The sequence below is a fragment of the Vipera ursinii genome (genome assembly GCF_947247035.1).
Source record: "Vipera ursinii genome assembly, chromosome: 14".
Taxonomy (NCBI): Eukaryota; Metazoa; Chordata; class Lepidosauria; order Squamata; family Viperidae; genus Vipera; species Vipera ursinii.
This window is the reverse complement of record NC_139527.1, coordinates 12,385,522-12,407,027: the sequence shown is the minus strand read 5'-3', so window position 1 is coordinate 12,407,027 and position 21,506 is coordinate 12,385,522. Positions and strand designations below refer to the sequence as shown.

General features: G+C 45.9%; 1 protein-coding gene across 2 annotated transcripts in view; it reads left to right on the top strand.

Annotated features, from left to right (window-relative positions):
• Positions 1-21,506, top strand: part of CABIN1 (calcineurin binding protein 1) — a 106,531-nt gene that overhangs the window by 12,010 nt on the left and 73,015 nt on the right. For both annotated transcript variants that reach the window (XM_083373759.1, XM_083373758.1), the window contains exons 3-15: positions 4,949-5,062; positions 5,713-5,847; positions 6,958-7,138; positions 7,838-7,967; positions 9,388-9,537; positions 13,680-13,957; positions 14,668-14,836; positions 15,027-15,160; positions 15,326-15,543; positions 16,336-16,414; positions 16,696-16,886; positions 17,122-17,271; positions 17,818-18,012. In XM_083373759.1, the coding sequence (XP_083229885.1) occupies positions 4,949-5,062; positions 5,713-5,847; positions 6,958-7,138; positions 7,838-7,967; positions 9,388-9,537; positions 13,680-13,957; positions 14,668-14,836; positions 15,027-15,160; positions 15,326-15,543; positions 16,336-16,414; positions 16,696-16,886; positions 17,122-17,271; positions 17,818-18,012 (2,124 nt within the window). The remainder of the gene's footprint in view (positions 1-4,948; positions 5,063-5,712; positions 5,848-6,957; positions 7,139-7,837; positions 7,968-9,387; positions 9,538-13,679; positions 13,958-14,667; positions 14,837-15,026; positions 15,161-15,325; positions 15,544-16,335; positions 16,415-16,695; positions 16,887-17,121; positions 17,272-17,817; positions 18,013-21,506) is intronic.

Sequence of the window (21,506 nt, the reverse complement as noted above, 5' to 3'; positions counted from 1 at the left end):
TCCTCCATTTTATCCCAGGGTTCCATTTCTTCAGCCATTCCAGTCCTAGAATCATTGGGCATTCCATGCCTGGGGCCACTATAAACGTTATGGGGCCCCAGTGATAGGTGGATTGGTAAAGTGGCTAGGGTGGCTGGTCCTCCCCCTGCTATTGTCCCATCTAATTGACTAAAAGAGATTGGTTGTTTTAGCCTCCTCACTGGGATGCTCAATCTCTCCACCAGCGTTGGGCTGATAAGGCAGCGGATGCACCCAGAGTCTATCAGAGTCTATCAGAGCTTTTATTTTGGCTGCTTCAGGCATAGGGGAAGCTAATATAGTCACTGTCTTAAGTATGGGTGGAAGGGGTCCACTTACCAATGGTTCTCCCTCTGAGCTGTCTTCCGAGTTGTCCACCGTCCCTGCGGTGCAGGCCGGAGTCCAATCCCAGTTCCTGGCAGGAATTGTGGACTCTACAGCCTCTGTCCCCTTCATGGAAGATTCTTTTGTGTTGCCTTGGGGCTTCCCCGGCTTCTTGGAGGATGACGCCTCTGGTTTTCGTGGGGGGGCTTTTGAACGACATTCTGCAGCACGGTGGCCCTCTCTCCTGCAGTTGAAGCAACCTGTTGATTTTTTGGCTGTGGCTGGTGGTTTTTCCCCCTCGCATGTTTGTTCGGGTACCAGTCGTCGAGATGGGGTGGGTCTCCTCGAGGCAGGCAAGCGTCATACAGGTCGTAGTTTAGACCGTCTTTGAAGTGGCTGAGGAGGATGTCTTCTGGCCAGTTCAGCTTGCTGGCAATGGCTCGGAATTCTTGGGTATAATCAGCCACTGCTCGCCTGCCCTGCCTCACCGTTTTGATTCTTTCCCGGGCCTTACGGTCAGCCAAAGGATCCTTGAACCGCCGCCTCAAAGATGACATGAATCAGTTGAAGTCGTTGAGTTCTGGGGTGTTGGAGTCATGCAAGTTCACCACCCAGTCTGCAGCCGTCCCGTCCAGGGCAGATTGCACAATTCGGATGCGTGCTTTGTCACTGGGGATGTCCCGTCCATACTCTTCCATGTAGCTGAGGACTTGGGTTAGGAAAAATCCCAGTCGTGATGGCTCCCCCTTGAATTTGACTTCCAGGGGCGGGAGTCTTTGGCTGGAGCGTTGTCTGCGCCGTGGCCGGTATCGCTCCTCATCCTGGTTCCCGTCTGTGGTTCTGGGGTGGGTGGGTACTGCTGAGGCAGCAATTCCTGTTCCATTGGACGGCCCTGGGGTTTCAGGTGTTGGATCCCCTCCGTTACCTTTCCAGTTGCGTCCCCAGGCGCTGCCTTGGTTGCGATTTTCAGCTCTCTCCTCCCTCACTGAGCTCAGGGTTGCTTTCATCAGATCAATGGCCTTTTCCAGGATCCGCTCCTCCTCACTGGCGTGCAGGGAACTCTCCATCTCTTGCCTCCATTCCGGTTGGTGGTTACTCCGCCTCAGGGTCGTTTCTCCCGAAGCCTTTTCCCACTCACTTTTCCTTCCAACGCCCATCGACCACCGGAGTTTTCGGTCGTACTGCTCCACCGCTTCTTCCCCGGGGGAATATGCCGCTTCAGCTTCCCATCGTCTCTGGGATTCCATTTGGGGGGAAGACTCCCCCTCCATAGGGCTTCCCTCCTCTCTTGCTTCATCGCCAGACATTGTATTTGTTGCAAAGTCCCCCGGTAAGGTTCTCCCTTCCAGGTTGACTCTTATAGCAGATTCTGTCTACTGTCAGGACCCACCTCAATCCACATCTTAGAAAATAAGAACTCTTGGATGCAAGTTTAGTCCAAAAGGAAAATGTTTACTAGGATGGAATCGATTGTGGCAATACAAGACGGAATCTAACAAAAGTTACATTTCAATCCTATATAAAGCATTCCCATTTCAGTCCCTCCCCTCATCCATTTGGTCAGGCTCTCATCATTAGTTGTAAATGAAGATGCAATCCAGATCTGTCTCTCCCCCTCCCTCCCCCAGTTCAAATGTTCCTTGTTGTTTGAAGATCGCCTTAAGTAACCATCCTCTCCCCCCCCCTCGGAGAGATGGCAGAATCCCCAGAATAAGCACATTGTTCTACCTATACATTTATGAAATGTGATATAAATGGATTCTGACAGTTGCAGTCACAAAGTAGGTCCCTTGCAAGGCCAGTAAGTCCAGGACTGTAGGAGATGAACAGGCTGAGCCTGGTGTGTGTGTGTGTGTGTGTGTGAGAGAGAGAGAGGGAGAGGGAGAGGGAGAGGGAGAAACTCATCATCTGTTTGGCATCTCTACGCCCCTGTAAAAGACCTGAGTCCAGTCAGACTCTTATCTGGCACCAAATTGCCTTGTCTTTAGTCCTTTAGATTCTTGTGTACAGGTAGCATACAATAAACATATAGTACATTTGAACTCTATCCTGGTTCCTGATTTCTCATCCCTGACAAGGACCACCCGTATAGCAGTGCTGGAAAGTTTGTGAAAGTTTTTGAATTTTCCATCTTTCTGCATAAATATAATTTTAAATGTGATCCTAAAACTACATATAGAGAACTAATTAAACAAGCCAAAAACATATTTTGCTCAAGAAATGAACAAGTAAAATGCTTTTGCCTCATTTGTTTAATTGGATTCTGTTTATCTAGTTTAAGATGTGTGGCGAACAGACCATGTGTTAGGTCATATTTAAGCAGAAAAAATGAAAATTCAAAAGGATCTCTGCAAACTTTTAACCACATCTGTATTCTGATTTACTGTCTATAACAGAGGTCCCCAACCCCCAGGCTGTTGACCAGTACTGGTTTGCTGCACACCAGAAACCAAGCTGTGCAAATGAGCAAAGCCCCATCTGTGCACACACGGGATGCAGGCAGTGGTGCATGAAACCATGCCCCATCTGGTCCATGGAAAAATCTCTCTCCATGGAACCAGTCCCTGGTGTCCAAAAGTCTATAAGGTTGTTAATATGGTGATACTAAGATAATTCAGTTTAGATATATAAATGTACTTTTTAACTGTGTACCCCAGATTTGGAATTTACCCCTATGGATTTATCCAACTTGGAGCAAATGAAGCAGATCATTGTTCTCTGTTGGAAAAATGGAGCTCAGATGGTTTCTGTTTATAAGCTGGTTCTTTATTAAATGTAGGAAATTATTTTGTCTAGTCAATGTTTACTTTCTTTACAATTAGTCTTAATTCTAAGTAATGTAGTGTGGTTTTTACTTTCTTATGTTTTATTTTTTATATTATTAGTTAGCTGGTATATCATGCCATCTGATGGTGTCCACACTCTGTGTGGCTTGTGGGTTGCTATTGTGCCATTTTTCTGCTATGCCAGAAAAAACATTTTAGATTTTTCAAGTTTTTGAGCTGAGGTCCTGATACTGAAGAACATATAAAACTCATGTTCATATGTTGGATGTAGTTTGTTCCCTTTGATCTGAGGACTCTGAACAAAAGAATCTCCTTAGCGTACATATCTTGTCTGTACATCTTCTATCTTCTGAGGCTGGAGAATTTAAAATTTATCCTACATAAAATGCAACAGCATTGCATTTTATTAATATCCTGCCTAGGATATTCTATTGAAACATTTTGGTTGCCTGTGTGCAGCACCACACTTTCAGGCATTCCATGTTTGGTCAAAGACAGCTCCAAACATGTTGATGTGACAGCCATGAAAAAGTCTCTTGCTCCCCCTCCCCCACTTTTGCCACAGGATCCCGATGATAGGCAGGGGGCCCACCTGCAAAGAGAGCTTTGAATGCAAGGGTGTCCCTCTGCCTTTGTGGAGATGCTGTGGCTCAGGGGTCCCCAGCCCCCAGTCCGTGGACCGGTAGCAACAACCAGTCCACACAAACAAGCAAAGCCCTATCCGTGGATGCAGGCAGCACACAAAACCAGGCCCCCTCTGGTCAGCGGAAAAACCTCTCTCCACATGCCCAAAAGGTTGGGAGCCTCTGCTGTTTGCTAACGAGCTTTTTTTCTTTCCAAAGGAACCCAGACACCACCTTCTGACAACAGGCGTTCCCTGCAAGTCAGTTAATTCCTCCATGAAGGACAGGAGAGCAGACAATATATTTTAGACCTTCCAAAAACACAACTGTGATTTCTTTAAAAATATTTTACAGAAAGTTGTGTAAATCTTCTCAACCTAACATTGAAGGCAGCCAAGAAGATGGGCTGTTTCCTTCCTTCTTCTCTAGTATTTTAACACAAACTCTCTTTTTCCCTGGCTGGTAGCACATACAGTCTCAGCGCACAGAAATAAAATACTAATAATAAATTACACACATCATCTGCCCAGCAAAATGACTCATTGTTTTTCTTAAAATACTAAGAACTTGAATGGCGGCAAGCAACTCGAACCGACAAATTCAATCATGCATTGTTGCACTGTGCACATTGACTGAACTGGTAGCATGGACATCCCCCCCAAAGCTGGCCAACAAAGAATCATATGGCACTTTAAAATACACTCTGAAATTCCAGAAACAAAAGGGGGGAATGAGTGAAGATGTAGAGTATCATAGTCATAAACCCACCAACCCAGAAGAAATACCTTTCTACTTTCTCAGCTGCATTCGAAGAAAGGAAAAAACTTATAAAAGTTACCAGTATGGTGTGATTTGTGCAGGGGGAGTGGGGGCTGTTGTATTTCTCTCTTGCTAAACACGTGGGGGAGATCTGGAAGAAAATTCAGAAGAGGTCCAGCAGTTGAAAGAAGCAATCCCAGCTTCCCAGGCACCTTCTCTGAAACAGAGCGGAGCCCTGAAATAATTCCACTCAAAATAGCCCTCTTGCCTTTCATCGCTGAGCAAGACTCGCAAAAGTGTGTGTTTGTTTTGAGCAGGTGTGCATCTTGCAAAGCTGCTTAAATTAATGTCTTCCTAAAATTTCAGAATTGCAGGAGCCTTGTTCCTTTTTTTGGAGTGCAGTATTTAATCAAGCACACTGTGTCTCTGGCTCTCTAGGAAGCAGAAGCCTTTGCCCTCTATCACCAAGCGCTGGACCTTCAGAAACATGACCTCTTTGAAGAGTCAGCCAAGGCCTACCACGAACTGCTGGAGACTCGGCTGTTGCGCGAAGTGAGTGAAGCAGGGACGTCCCTCTTGCTTCAGCTTGATGCGGGGGTGGGGGGAAGCTTCTTGCTGTCTTTGCTGCCAGTGAAGATCTCTTAGTGCAGCGGTCCCCAACTTTCTGACTTGGTGGCCCGGCAGGGGGAGAGAGGGATGGTTCTGTGAGAGTGGCAGACGCACACGCTGCTCCATTTGTGCAAGTGGCAGGTGCACACATCCCCTGATCGCACAAATGGAGCTGCAAGTGTCCGCCGCTTGTGCAAGTGGAGCTTGGTTCTGGATGCATCTTCAAGCTAAAACTACTTCAGTGATTCCCTACATGGGAAGGTCAGAGAAAGTTGTCTTTTGGAATATTTTTCTTCCTAGGCTAATCTCGAATTTGCTGTTGATTTTTTTTTAACATAAGCCAAGACCACATGGCTTCTTTTACCCAAAGGGACTGTGTGTTTATGAGAGAGAGAGGGAGAGATGCTTACAGTTTCCACAATTTCCATGAGCAGGAAGGGGTCAGTCAGCAACACATTAATCTGCTGCTTCTTCCCTGGGGATCCCTTGTTTTATATCTTGCATTCAGGGAGCAGCCATGAAAGGTCATTTGGTGATCATTTAAGTCATCATTACAGACAAAACATTTTCCTCTACTTACTTCCAATTTTCAGGCAGTTGCATCTGGAGATGAGAGAGAGGGGTTGAAGCATCCAGGCTTGATGCTGAAGTATTCAACCTACAAGAACCTGGCCCAGCTGGCTGCCCAACGAGACAACATCGAGACGGCTATGGAGTTCTACCTGGAGGTAGGCCCTTCTCCTTCTCCCCTCCATTCCACACGGGCTGACGCTGGAGCAGAAGATGACTCGGGGGGATCTCACCTGCTGCAATGGCTTCAGCCTTCCAGGGTTCTTTGCTTGGGTCCCACTCCTTTGTGTAAGGCCTGTTGTAGTTGCCCCCCCCCCTCCGTTTTGGTTTTTTTTTTATTTTTGTCTACAGTGTTTGTCTCAAGCATAGATGTTCTGCTGACATTGCTTTTTAACATGGAAGTCTTTTCCATCCGTGTGAAGTTTTTATACCAAAGTAGTTCTTGTTCCATGTGTTGTTTATTTCAATTATTATTGAGTAAGAGAGGTTTAATGGATCAGTAGCTTAAAGACACTGGAGATGGTCTTTGTTCCAGCAGTTCAACTCCTAGCACTGTGTGTTGGGGTGAGCTCCCATCACTTGCTCAACTTCTGCCCATCTAGCAGTTTGAAAGCATGCAAATAAATAAGTAGGTACCACGTCAAGTGGGAAAATAACGGCATTTCATATGGTAGTGTGAATCCAGCCAGGGCTGGACCTTCCCCAATGCAAGGTTTAGCACAAGTGAGGGAGAAGCCCCAGATGAAGCTAGAGAATGCCGCTGAACTTTTCTAGTCTATCCCCTGTGGAACATTTTGGATGGTGTGTCAGTGTGAACTGAATGGACAGCAATTCTCGGCAGCTGAAGAACTATTTTGTACTCACACTATAGTCCCCTGGCTAATGTAACATCTAACTGAATGAATGAATGAATGAATGAATAATAAGACAGATATGATTCTGCACTTTGAAATGTTGCTTTTCTTCTTGGTGGTGGGGACAGGTGTGATACCTCTGGAGAGGATGGAGGAACAATTTTCAGCTTTCTTCTGGGAAGGTTAGAGTGGGTCAGTGCACTGAACAGAGGCCTGGAACACTTACTTTAGTTTCCGTCCCTCTACAAAAGGACAGCTGAAGCTACCCAGCAAAATTAATCCTTTGCCGTGAACTGGGCGATCCTGGGCTGCCATCTGCTCAGTGCCCTAGACCCTTGGGGGGCAAGCAGTGGGCAGCTTCCAGCTTCTGATAGTCCAGTTTACCTGAGAAACCTCGTCTGCTCTGTTTCCCAGGCTGTGATGCTTGACTCCACGGATGTCAACCTATGGTATAAAATTGGCCATGTGGCTCTCCGGCTTACTCGCCTACCCCTGGCCCGGCATGCTTTCGAAGAAGGGCTTGCCTGCAATCCGGATCACTGGCCTTGCTTAGATAACCTCATCACCGTCCTCTACACCCTCAGCGACTACACAAGTAGGTCCTTTCTGCTTTTCTTAACTTAGAATCCCCTCCAGTGTTGGAGTCAAACAGTCTTGGAAACTGCAAGTTGGGTGAGGGTTGATTAGGACTAGTACATAGCAGCCATGCGGGCCTCCCAGTTATGAAACGATGATGTTTTGCTTTTAAACTTTTTTATATACTAATTCCACAGTTAGATGAGGCTCATGCAGAAGATGCTTATGTTATTTCTTTATTTTTTCTGCTATTGCCACCTCAGTCTCAAGGAAATCTAGGCTGCTTACAAAGAGAACCATCATAAACATCTTGTTCAAATTTGCAAGTGTTGAAAAATGTCACTTAAAACTGTAACAGTGTCCCTGCGGTCACATGATCAACATTGAGGTGCTTGGCAACCATCATGTATTTACGACCATTTTTCATTATTTGGGGCCTTCCCAAGGGGTTTCCAACAAGCAAAGTCAAGGGGGAAAGCTGGATTTACTTAATAATTACAAGGGGAAAGCTTGTACAATTGAGCATGACTCAATGAAAGTATTCCTCAGTGGTGCATGTTCTGATCCCAACTGTGGTTGTAAGTCAAGGATCAGGAGGGTTACCGTGTTTGGGTCTCAACAATATGAACAAGCTTATTTTGTAACTTCTGTAAAGAGCTAGCACAAAGCAATCTAGAATGCATTAACAGATGTCCTCTTTCTTTGTTGATGTCCTCAGCATGCTTATATTTTATTTGCAAAGCACTGGAAAGAGATAACTGTTACAGCAAAGGACTTGTTATTAAGGAGAAGATCTTTGAGGAACAGCCATGCCTCAGAAAGGACTCCTTAAGGATGTTTCTGAAAGGGTAAATGACTTTTTTATTTTCACCTGTGGTGTTACGCTGGAAGTCCTCACAAGTTACCATTGTGGGACTGGCAAACAGCGTGGCTGGTTTGGTTGAGGAGGTGTTTATAGCAGCTTTCTAGAACCTTGCAGATTGGTGTCTGGTGTGTTCTGTTCTATAGAGGATTGATTAAATTTGTGCTCAAGATTGCAATATTTATCCTGTCTGTATTCAGAAATAGATTGGATGTGAATTTGCAAATAAATCATGTACAGGTAAAGAAAGGCTAGTGGTTACTTCAGAAATTTGATATTAAGGAAAGTATTTGGTAGGTAAATAAGCAACTTTTATTGATTCAGAAACCAGTAGCTTTATGTTTAATTATACATCTCTAATTCATTCACATGTGTCTCATCAAATTCATTAATCTGTTTCATGCTGTATTTTATTTCAAGATAATGATTCAATTAATATAATACAATTAAAATAATCCAGCCATTGTACATGGCCTAGTAAATTGAACATCTGCAAGATTTTGCTTGGGTCTTCTACAAATTTCAACTAGAAAGGAATAAATTCTGTTCTCCTTGGAGAATTTGTGAAGTGGATGGTTAACTTTTTTCTTTCTTTCCGTTAGCCAGAGCAGAGCAGTAGACATGGGTTGTGTTTTCAGAAGCCTAATTTATGGAAGAAAGACATCATTGGCTAAGTAGGCTAAGCTTGTAAGCCGCCCTGAGTCTTCGGAGAAGGGCGGGATATAAATGGAATTAAAATAAATAAATAAATAAATAAATAAATAAATAAATAAATAAATAAATAAATAAATAAATAAATTGAATGCAAATCTCCAACCCCCAACTTGTGCTGTGACCTCCGTTCTCACACCAAAGACATGTAGTTATGAATGTGAACGGTGTAGAGCAGAGCAGAGCAGAGCTGGAAGGGACTTGGAGGTCTTGTAGTCCAGCCTCCTACTCAAGCAGGAGAACCTATACCATCTCAGGTGATTGTCCAGTCTCCTCTTAAAAATCTCCATTGATGGAGCGCCCACGATTTCTACCTCCTTTCCCTGGACCACAGCAGTGGTGGAGAGGGTCAGGATAAATGTTGTTTCAAGCTGTTTATAGAATAACAGAATCACCCAACACTGGACATTTTAAAGAAAAGTTTAGCTTTTGTGAAGTGTAGCAGCAATGAAGGGCTGGCCACACCAGCACAAGGGCAAAAGATTGGCAGTGATGCAAGTCACCATTTTTTGGCCCCTGCTCAGTACCAGTGTCAGATAGAGATTGTGACTACCAGGCTGGTTTGCACCTGTAAACTGTTGCCTAAAGCTGATTCTTCTATACAGCCACCTAAACTAATGCCAGTGGGATTGGTTGATGCTCGAACTGCAGCAAAACTAACTAACTAACATGTTGAAATCTTGATTCTTTTTCAGTGACTTGTCAGTGTGTGATGTGCCTGTGAGTGCATCAGAAACACAGACAATCCTGGAGGAAGCCCTGGAGCTGCGCAGGAAAAGGCAGGCTTTGATAGCACAGAAGACTGAGCCAGATCTCAAGCTTGCCCAGCCCATCTCTCTGTTCACGTATGTTTCTGCTCATTGTCAGCTTATTACAGAGATACAAGGTTTTGATAACAAGCCGGGCGGAATGCTATTTCCTCCTAGCACTTCCCCAATCAGTTCTTAAAATTAGCGCTTCATAGTCATCCTAGCAGAATGAGAGGGAGTTTGTTCCAAACAGATTTTGAAGGCCCAGGTGAACTTCAGAATCTCAACAGTTAGTCCTTCTTTTCTCCACAGCACTTTTCCAATACAGAAAGTACGAAGAGAACCCACATCAGAACCTGCACCTATGTACGGCAATGTGCCCTTGCACGTAGATATATTAATATGGGTACCCTAAAATTACCAAATAGGACAGCCAAAGAATTTACCCTTTTTAGCCAGATGTGCTTGTCCACTGCAGGATTTTAACTGCTATCAGAAAATTAGCAATGGACTCTGCCAAACTGTTGTTCCTGCGAAAACATTAAATATCAAGCCAAAGTTCCTCCTGGGGACTTAACTAATAAATTATTAATCATGAGATAATCCAAGAATTTTGGATTAACAAATTAAAAGAAAATCATTTTTATTTTATTAATTGCAAATGACCATTTTAAGGTGAGCAATGCATCATGCGTGGCGTAAAAGGTGAGAATGATTCTGTTTCAGGATCCCATCTGGGTCGATCATCAAGACCAGGGGCTTTGCCTTCCAGGCTTTCGTGCTGGATCCCCCATCCTCGGGGAACTTCTGTCTATCAGACTATGGGCTGTTCTGCATTGGTAGCAACAGCACTTAGACCAGACGTGTCAAACACATCCGGCCCAGGGACCTGCTCTGAAAAGAGTGAAGGACTGGCCCGCTGCACCTGGAGAGACAAGCCAAAAGGAGCGAGAGCGAGGTAGGAAGTTTATTCTTTGGAGAGAGAATAAAAAACCTTTTTGCCTTCCTACCTCGCTCTCCCTCCTTCTGGCTTGTCTCTCTGGAAAAGAGAAACTAAAATTTTCTTCCCCCAGTCAATCTCCTCTTCCCCTTTAGAAATCCCTCCCCAAGAGCCCCACCCTGCCCCCAGCCTCCGCGGAGGCCTCTGGAGCTCCCGATCTCTCTGCTGAATCCTCAGAGATCTGGCAAAGCCTCCCAGCCAATTCCCCTCTCCGCTACACTTCCTTCCTTCCTTCCTTCTCTCCTTCTCTTCTTTCCTTCCTCAATGCTCAGGAAGGGGTGATGGGAAGGGGAGAGATTGCCAGCGCTGCCATGTTGCTGCTGGTCTTGCTATCCTGTGTGGGGGTCTGTGCCAATGAAAGCGATGCCTTGTGGCTGCGAGAGTGGCGGTGCTAGTGGGGTTGGCGCTGATCTGCAACTTGATTGCATCCATCAAAGCCAGAATACACTCAGCCTTAAATCCACAGGGCAACCCCACCCCACCCCCTGGGTGTGCACACAAGTAGAGTCTGGCATCCCTGCTGGCTGTCTTGCCCTGCAGGCTGACTTCAGCCAGGATGCCAGCACTGGCCGTCTCCTGTGCACACACCTGGGGGCCAGGACAGAGGTGGTGGGGCAGCTCCTTGCTGGTTCCAGTCGATCTTAGGCTGAGTGTCTTCTGGCTTTGATGGATGCAACCAGGTTGTAGATCAGCACCTCCCCACCAGCAGCTCCAGCCTTGCAGTCACGAGGCATCCCTTTCAACGGGACCGCCCCCACCCACCCACATATATAGGAATGGCCAGCAGCAGCATATTAGTGCTGGCAATCCCTCCCTCTCCCATCACCCCTTCCCGAGTGCGGTGGGAAGGAAAGAAGAGAAGGCAAAGAAAGGATGGGACGGAGGGAGGGAAAAAGGGAGAGAGGAAGGAATGGAGAGTGGGAGGGAAGAAGGAAGGAACAGAGGAAGGAAGGAATGGAGGGTGGAAAGGAGGAAGGAAAGAACAGGATGGAAGGGAGGGAGGGACCATGTCCCGGCACTCGCCCCAGTCCTACCCTCCTCTGCCGGAGACCCTCAGATCTGCCCCAGACCTACCCAGGAACCCCTGAAGCAAGTGATGTCGAGCTGGCCACGCCCACCCAGTAGGCCACACCCACATAGCCACACCCACACACCCCCGAGGGCAACCATAATGCTGATGTGGCCCTCGTCTTCTAAGTACTTCATAGACTGGTGGTAAATCAGCAGTCCTGTGCACTGACAAAGGGCCTGTTTCCCAGGCTGTTTTTGTGCCTGCTCGTCCAACAATCACGCGAAGTATTAGTATCGCTTTATAAAACCTTAGTAAGACCAAACCTGGAGTACTGCAGCCAATTTTGGCCACCATATCACAAAAAGATTTTGAGAGTTTGGAAAAAATTCAGAGGAGCAACTAAGATAATCAAAGGCCTGGAGACTAAAACATACAAAGAACGGCTGCAGGACTTGCATCTGGCTAGTCTAAAGAAAAGAAGAAACAGGGGAGACATGGTAGCAGTATTCCAGTATTTGAGGGGTTACCACCAAGAAGAGGGGGTCACATTATTCTCCAAAGCACCAGAGGGCAGGACAAGAAACAATGGTTGGAAACTGAGGAGAAACTTCCTAACAGCGAGGACAATTAACCAGTGGAACAGCTTACCTCCAGAAATTGTGGGCGCTCCACACTGGAGATTTTTAAGAAGAGGCTAGACAGTCACTTGTCTGAGATGGTATAGATCCTCCTGCTTGAGCAGGGGGCTGGACTAGAAGACCTCCAAGGTCCCTTCCAGCGCTCTTCTATTCTTAGTAGCTGCAGAATTGAATGTGTGTCCTTGTTCATTGCAATGTGAGGCTACCAATGAGTTCGAATCTCCTCGTCTGACTGCTCGCTTGTGTTTTTGCAATCTGGTGGTTAACCTCCCTGTCTGTCCTATATAGTCACAGGCAATCCACGCAGAGAATTGAGTAGATTACATTGGAAGTATCTCCCATCTCCAAGCGATCTTTATCATGCATAATTTGTCCTCGTATGGTAGTCTCTAGATGGTGGATGATGCCCACTTGCAGATCTCGAAAGCTGCATTCTACAGCTTCCGAAAGGTTTTTGATGTCTGGCAAAGTGTGCCATGTGGTTTGGTCTTGCACCTTGTTTCTTCCCTTCTCTCCCCACCATGTTGTGCGGACATCCTGTGACAAATGATTGTGGGTACCCATTATGTTTGAATACTTCATGTAGGCTCCTGCTCTGCAGATGTTTGGCTTGCTGGGTACTGCAGTGGGTTCTCACCCTGCCATATAGTGTTCTGATGCAACTCTTTGTGTGTAACAGTGGAGGGTTGCTGTTAAAATTCAGAATGTGTGGAATATTGGTGGCCTTGCAATAAACTGTGGTTTCTAGGCCTTCTGTCCTCTTGTCTGTTGTCAAATACATCTAAAAATGGTAATTGTCTAGCTGTTTCCTCTATTGTGAACTGTATGTTGGGGAAGATGGAGTTCAGTATGGTATGAAAGTCTTTTAAGTGCATTTGTCTTGATGATGACAAATGTGTCATCCAGGTAGTGGCACCAGAATTTAGGTGGTGTAAGGACCCGCCTCCGTTTCTCTACCAAGAAAGCAGAACTCTTGAAACTGGCATCATTTGAAAAGGAACTTTTATTGGCAGGTACAGAAAGCAGGAAAGCTAGGCAGGATCTGAGGGCTTCCCGCCCTAATCAGTAGGTTAAACCTGCAAAACAATAATCCTACCCCAGCTGTCCATCCGGTCAGTTCAAACAGGCCAATCCACAGGGGATGACGGTTGCCGGAAAGCAGCCAACAAAGTTGTTAGGTCTTCTCCTGTGCGCTGAGATAAGGCAGATGGCCCCGAGGCATTCCTTTCGCACCCCGTAGAGGATACATCAAAGCAGATGGAGGAAAAGGAGAATGGCAGAACACGAATAACCTAAGCCCAGAGAACTGCATGAGTAATAATAATTGAGGGTTCTGACAAGTGTGTAGTTCTGAAATACACGGTGTTCTAGTCCACACAGGACTGTTTCTGCAGTGATTCCTGATATTGGGGATCCCATGGGTGTCTCTTTTATTTGTTCACACATTTCACTTTTGAATGTGAAGAAAGTGCATTGAGTAGCTTCATGATTTCTCATGGTGACAGACCCAGATTGGATCCTGCAACATTATCCCGGGACACATATATTTACCTTCATTCATGCTTTTGTTTCCCTGTTTTCCATGCAGGTGGAAAACTCTAGGAGAGAGTCTGATGGCCACTTACCTGCACCTCACAACTTGTGAGCTGCCTCGTCCAAGCTTGGGCAAGCAAATTGATCTCTTGGAGTACCAAGATCTGAACCAGCACCTGGAGAGCCATGCAGATTCAGCCCCCGTCAGTGTTCTTCACCCCAGCCCTGTCAGTTCCAACCCACTGGTGCCTTTGACTGAACCCCTTGTCACGTACACACCACTGACTCCCAACTTCCCCAGTTTGACTGTACTGGAATCGGTAAACTCTGCAGGTGAGGAAGATCTTTGCAAGAGGCATCACATGAATGGGAAGTCCTTCCTCTTGCTGAATAGGCTGTCCTTCACTGAATAATACATTGCTAATCTCAATGTACACATGTTGTACTTTGACAATAAAGGTTTATTATTACAATAAGCTGCAGAAGAAAAAAGTTGGCCACTTAGTCTTGACCTTCACCTGGATGCAGTTAGGGTAGTATTTTATTATTTTATTTTATTTTTATTTTATTTTTTTTATTTTATTTTATAAAATTTATATGGCTGCCAACTCAATCATAGTGACTCTGGATGGCTTACGGAAGCAAAACCCCAAGTACAAAACCCAATGCGCCCCCAACAATTCATAACAAGTTTATATAAGTTATAATAGCAGAAAGCTTGCAAATAAACCAAACTGTTACAGACTGATTGTTGGACATTAATCTTGGGGGAATTATCATATACACAAAAATGAGTGTGTGTGTGTGTGTGTATGTATGTGTATAAAATCCCAGCTGCCAACTCTAGCTAGTGTTGACTTTCATGCACCTCGAGTTTTTCCCAAGAACCCAGGACAGCGATGGCGAGCCTTGGACCCATGTTTGCAGGGCCCAGTCAGACATACTTGACCACACAGAAACATTGACATTGTCAATAAAAAAAGTCAGGGAAAATAATTCGATAGAGGCTGCTTGTTAATCCAAAACTCCTTGGCTCTTCTCAGGTGATCCTTCTGTGGGTGACAAATCTAAGAAAGGGTTAAAACGGAAGAAAATCACAGAAGAGAGTGGTGAAACAGCAAAGAGGAGATCAGCTCGAGTCAGGAACACCAAGTGTAAAAAAGAAGAAAAAGTTGATTTCCAGGAGCTGCTAGTAAAATTCCTTCCTTCTCGGTACGCGTCCCATTCCTGAATGTGTGCTGGTTCTGGGGAAAAGGCCAGGGTTGGGTGGGTCTTTCATCTTGAGGGGGCTTCTGAGGGGAGGGCAGAGCCACGCAGCCGGGGATCAGACTGCCTGGCTACCTTGGCCCTGCCTCCGGGTCCTCCAGTTTGCTGCTTCAGTGCTTTTCTGGTGTGCTTTCAGCCTGAGGAAGCTGGATCTGGAAGAAGAAGGCCCGTTCAACCACTATGAGATCCAAAGCACAGCAAAGGAAGAGAACTCCCAGCCCCTGGGCTCCCATCGGATCTCCCTTGAGCTGACAGTCTGCATGGAATCTGGTAGGATTTTTTTTCTGGCTCATCTTGTTCTGTAGATGGGATCCCTGTAAAGAATGATCTCTTACTTGGTTTTCTTAAACATTAGCTTCATCTGTTGATTCATTCATTCCCTGAAAATCAACTTGTGATGCACTCACACCCAGGAGGGGGCGATTTTTCTTCCAGAGAAGCAGGATGTTCATAAATTCCTCTTGGCTAATTTGAACAACGGAGGCATCCTTGAACTGATGATGAGATACCTGAAAGTCATCAGCCAGAGGTTTCTGGTCAAGTGGCCACCAGGCTTGCCTGAGGTTGTCCTGAATATCTACAACAACTGGAGAAAGCACAGCAGCAGCCTTCCCAACCCACTATTAAGGGACTGCCGCAATCAACACATCAGGGTAGGGATCAACTTCGAATGATCTCTCTCTCTCTCTCTCTCTCTCTCTCTCACACACACACACACACACTGCTCTCTGAGCATTTCTACCTGCAGTTGCGTAACCCAGGATTTAGCAGGCTCTGCAACAAGCTCCCTTTTGCCTGTCAGCTCCCAGGGCACCGTGCAGCACAGTGTCTGCTCTATTTAAACCAATCTGCACAGCGTTGTGTGTACAGAAGAAGTAGGAGAGATCAGAAAAGTCAGGTGGTTTTATGAGTTTCTACAGCCGAGGAAGCTCTGCCTCTTCAGGCTTTCAGCCACCAGAAAGAAACCGGCCTCTGAATTCCATTCATTTCCTTCGAGAAGGACAGCTCTGTGGTCAGTTTCACATCCAGCTTTATTGGAGAAGCCAGTCGCAGTCATAGGATGGAACCCAAGTCCAAAATGTTTTGTTCTAAACACAGCTACATTTGATGGTGTGGTCTCTGCCTGGGAGAACATGGGAATTAGCCTCACCAACTCAGGAACTCAGAGAATCGCACGCCTTGATTAAGAAATATGTTTTAGTAGCCTCTGCAGACAGCCAGGTTAAACTGAACTGAAAAACTGGCTTAGAAGCCCCACCGGATGCTCTGTTCCTTTTCAGTGAGGAGCAGCCAGGCCCCCTTCTGCCTTCTAAGCAACGAAAGGCCACGTCTTGGCAGGCATGGCAGATGTGTGCATGTAGAGAAAAGAATAGACAAAAATCAACCCTGAGCACCCAGATTGTCCAGCACCCCTTTCTTTCTGTCATGCTTTGCCAATATTTCAGGAAATGATGCTGATGAGTCTGTCCTGCATGGAATTGCAGCTGGATCAATGGTTGCTGGCCAAAGGGAAGAGCTCCATGGGTGAGTGAGGGCTGGAAATTCAGCAGACGCTTTTAGGGGCAGGGTATCTTTGCTTACCAGCCGGGTGGGTCTCTAGGCTGGCTTTGGAGGAGAGCTGGGCAACGCTTTGCATGCCTGGCCGAAATGAGTCCCCAGGCTCACAAGAATGGAAGCAGACAAGGGGGCTGCTGCCATTGGCCATCCAGACCCTTGCAAGGGGCTGCCCAGGAGTCTGCCTGCAGAAGTGGGCTTCCTTTGCGTTCCCAATTCAAGGTGCTAATCAAGGGAAATTCTTCTTCCAGTATCCCCCAGGAATGGTCCCTCAGCCAGCTCGGCGAGTGGCAGATTTGGCCCAGACTTTCCAGGCACCCACTTCTTGGGGGATCTGCTGCAGCTCTCATTCGCTTCTTCCCAGCGGGACCTCTTTGAGGAGAGTTGGTTGCAGTTTGCCGTCCGAGTGTATTGGCTGAAAGCTCGGTTTCTGGCTCTGCAGGTTTGTATTTTGCTGCAGCCAAAGGGTCTTGATGCTCAATTTATATTCCTTGCAAGACAAGTTTAGAAAGGGTGTTTGCTCCTGATCAGAGCAAATGTGTGTTATGTAAACATCCCTTAAGATGGAACCAGGATGTGGCCCTTGAGGTACATGCTTGATGAATGCCCCGCTTGGCCTGTGGGGTTGATGATGGAACTGGATGAAGAGGGAGCTGAAAGCCACGTTGCTCCTGCAGGGTGAAATGGAGCAGGCCCTGGAAAACTACGACGTCTGCACAGAGATGCTTCAGTATTCTGCCGCCATGGAAGCTGTGCCTGACAGCGACAGGAGGGTGGTGATCAGGTTGCCCAACCTCCATGTTGACTCTGTGGTTTCTTTGGAAGAGGTAACGTCATCTGGTGGAGTTTTTTTGTCATCTTGTTTGCTCCAAGCCATGCTTATCACCTCCCCTTTGCAGCTGGTTTCACACCAGGTTTTTTGAACTCTGGAACATTGAGACTTATCTTGCCATAAGGGTCTCCTCTGAAACCTCCGCACTTGCATTTGAGTCGGCATTTTGCGGTTTGGTGGGTCCTGGTTTTATCCGATATTAAAAGCATTATCTCTATGTTGGAGACAATGCTTGATTCAAATACTCTATTTATGCTTCTAGTTTTAAGAAAAAAGGAGTGGTTTTTAAAAATGAAATAAAACGCTGCTCTTAGAATGTCTTTCCACCTCAGCTGTCGGTCATCTTTCCACTGTGCATTCTCTGGAGTTCCTCGAATGTAAGGGAAAGAGGGAACAGGAGTTCTCTGTATGTCGTGGTTGACTTTGTGAGCCAGCCTGCTGTGGGGCTTCTGCCACTGTCTTGTTTGGTCATTGGGGTAAGGGGTTGTTTTTAACCCCAAGTAGACATTAGATTGGAGTGTGACCCAGCCAATTTTTGCAGATTGATAAGAATCTGAAGTCCCTGGAAAGGTGCCAGTCTTTAGAGGAGCTCCAGCGCTTGTATGAGGCTGGGGACTACAGGGCCGTGGTTCAGCTGCTCCGCCCCACGTTGTGCCTCAGTGGGGACAGCAGGACGGGGCACTTGGAGTTTGTCATCTCCATTCCAGAGAGGCCAGCTCAACTTCTCTTGCTACAGGTGAGCTTGATTTTTTTTCTTTCAGGTTAATTGGTGTAAATTAGTCTAAAAATATGAGGAAGAATTAGCCTAAAGATATGAGGAAGAATTGCTGAAGAAAGATAAACGTGGCCTCACAGCATTAATGCCGTTTCACTCCTTTTGTAGAGTGTAGTGAATTTAATGTCTGCCAGGATATCAGATCATAATAGTTGGCAGAGAAAATACAGCTAGAATAGTCAAGCTGGAAAAGGCCCATAAATTAAAATTATACAGTGAGGAGAAAAAATATTTTGATCCCCTGCTGATTTTCTACATTTGCCCACTGACAAAGAAATGATCAGTCTGTAATTTTAATGGTAGGTTTATTTTAACAGTGAGAGACAGAATAACAACAAAGAAATCCAGAAAATGCATTTCAAAAAAGTTATAAACTGATTTGCATTTTAATGAGTGAAATAAGTATTTGACCCCTTTGCAAAACATGACTTAGTACTTGGTGGCAAAATCTTTGTTGGCAATCACAGAGGTCAGACATTTCTTGTAGTTGGCCACCAGATTTGTACACATTTCAGGCGGGATTTCTTTGCAGATCCTCTCCAAGTCATTAAGGTTTTGAGGCTGATGTTTGGTAGCTTGAACCTTCAGCTCCCTCCACAGATTTTCTATGTGATTAAGTTCTGGAGATTGGCTAAGCCACTCCAGGACCTACCAATCCTTTGTTGCTTTGGCTGTGTCTTTTGGGTCATTGTCTCTCTACGACCCATTTTCAATGCCCTGGCTGAGGGAAGGTGGTTCTCACCCACGATTTGACAGTACATCCATCGTCCCTTTGATGTGGTGAAATTATTCTGTCCTCTTAGCAGAAAAACACCCCCAAAGCATAATGTTTCCACCTCCATGTTTGACAGTGGGGATGGTGTTCTTGGGGTCATAGGCAGCATTCCTCCTCCTCCAAACACAGCGAGTTGATGCCAAAGAGCTCGATTTTGGTCTGACCACAACACCTTCACTCAGTTCTCCTCTGAATCATTCAGGTGTTCATTGGCAAACTTCAGACAGGCCTGAACATGTGCTTTCTTGAGTAGGGGGACCTTGCAGGCGCTGCAGGATTTCAGTCCTTTATGGCGTAGTGTGTTACCAATTGTTTTCTTGGTGACTCTGGTCCCAGCTGCTTTGAGATCATTGGCAAGATCATTCCTTGTAGTTCTGGGCTGATTTCTCATCGTACCCATGATCATTGAAACTCCACGAGGTAAGATCTTGCACAGAACCCCAGACCGAGGAAGATTGACAGTTATTTTGTGTTTCTTCCATTTGTGAATAATTGCACCAACTGTTGTCACCTTCTCACCAAGATGCTTGGCGATAGTCTTGTAGCCCATTCCAGCCTTGTGTAGGTCTACAATCTTGTCTCTGACATCCTTGGACAGCTCTTTGGTCTTGGCCATGTTGGAGAGTTTAGAGTCTGATTGATTGATTGCTTCTGTGGACAGGTGTCTTTTATACAGGTAATGAGCTGAGATTAGGAGCACTCCCTTTAAGAGATCACTCCTAATCTTAGCTCATTACCTGTATAAAAGACACCTGGGAGCCAGAAGTCTTGCTGATTGATAAGGGATCAAATACTTACTTCACTCATTAAAATGCAAATCAGTATATAAAATGCAACAAATAACAGGGTTTAATAAAAAAATATTAAGCCTTTTGTATAAACAATGAAGACTTATTCAAAAATAATTATATATCTGAAAAAAATTCATAACATGGAAAAATTAATTTTTTATGGTAAGGAAGAATATCTGTATTAAGAAGGAATATGTTATCATGGATTATAGCAGTGGTGGCACTCAGAGCCCTCTCCGTGGGCACGTTCACCATCGCCTCAGCCCCGCCTCCCCCTGCAGCCCCCTCCTCATCGGCAGCCCCCCCCAGAGAGTCGCTCCTGAGCGCAGCCTGCACGGAGCAGGGCAGCCAAGGACATGGCAGCCAGGCAGCGGAGACAAGACTGCCCTCACACCCTGCGGCATGCAGTTGATGCTGTAGGGCGCGGGCAGAGAGTCTAGCTGCCATGGTGCTGGGCCACTGTGCAATCTGTGGCGGGCTGTGGAGGCAGTGGGTGGCCCTGCGGGTGAGCAGAGCAGGGGGCGGAGCGGGCTGAGGGGCAGCCTGGGGGTGCAAGGTGGAGGCGGGGGCAGGTTTTGGGCACTCGGTCTCTAAAAGGTTCGTCATCACTGGATTATAGTTTCATTTCAAATGATCCCAAGAGGAATCAAAGAAAGGTCATTCACTCTCCATGGAATGGTCAGAAACTGCCAGAAGTTTCTTTTCAGCATCCTCAAATCAGTATGCAAATACAAAAATGAGGTGGCACAACATTTTTGACCAAATTTGAAAGGCTTACGGCACAGGATTCAGAGCATCTTTGGGGATTTAGATACACAGTTGCAAGAAAAAGTACGTGAACCCTTTGGGATTATGTGGAGTTTTGCATGAATTGGCCATAAAATGCACTCTAAACGTCATGTAAGTCACAACAATAGAAAAACACAGTCTGCTTAAAATCTACACAGTCTACACAAACATTAGCTGTTGTCATGTTTTAATTGAACATAAGATGGAAACATTCACAGTGCAGGGTGGAAAAAGTATGTGAACCCCTAGCCTAATGACTTCTCCAAGAGCTAATTGGAGCCAGGAGTGAGCCAACCTTGACTCCAATCAGTGTGATGATATTGGATGTGTTGCTGACAGCTGTCCTGCCCTTTAAAAACACACACCTGTTTGGGGTTTACTGGTCTCAAGAAGCACTGTCTGATGTGAACCATGCCTCGCAGAAAAGAGCTCTCAGAAGACCTACGATCAAGAATTGTTGACTTGCATGAAGCTGGAAAGGGTTACAAAAGTATCTCCAAAAGGCTTGATGTTCATGTGTCCACGGTAAGACAGACTGTCTACAAATGGAGAAAGTTTAGCACTGTTGCTCTTCTCCCTAGGTGTGGTCGTCCTGTAAAAATGACTTCAAGAGCACAGCGCATAATGCTTAATGAGGTAAAGAAGAATCCTAGAGTGTCAGCTAAAGACCTACAGAAATCTCTGGCACATGCTAACATTTTTGTTGACACATCTACAATAAGGAAAACATTAAACAAGAATGGAGTACATGGAGGACACCACGGAGGAAGCCATTGCTGTCCAAAAAAAATATTGCAGCACGTTTGAAGTTTGCAAAAGAGCACCTGGATGTTCCACAGCACTACTGGCAAAATATACTGTGGACAGATGAAACCGTGAGTCCTTCCTTCTCATTAGGTGGCCAAAGTATTTGAGTTTCAACTTCAGGATCTGGCCTTCTAAAGAGCAGTCGGGGTTGATCTCCTTTAGGACTGTCCGGTTTGATCGCCTTGCAGTCCAAGGGACTCGCAGGAGTCTTCTCCAGCACCACAATTCAAAGGCCTCAATTCTTTGGCGCTCGGCCTTTCTTATGGTCCAACTTTCACTGCAAAGAAATATAC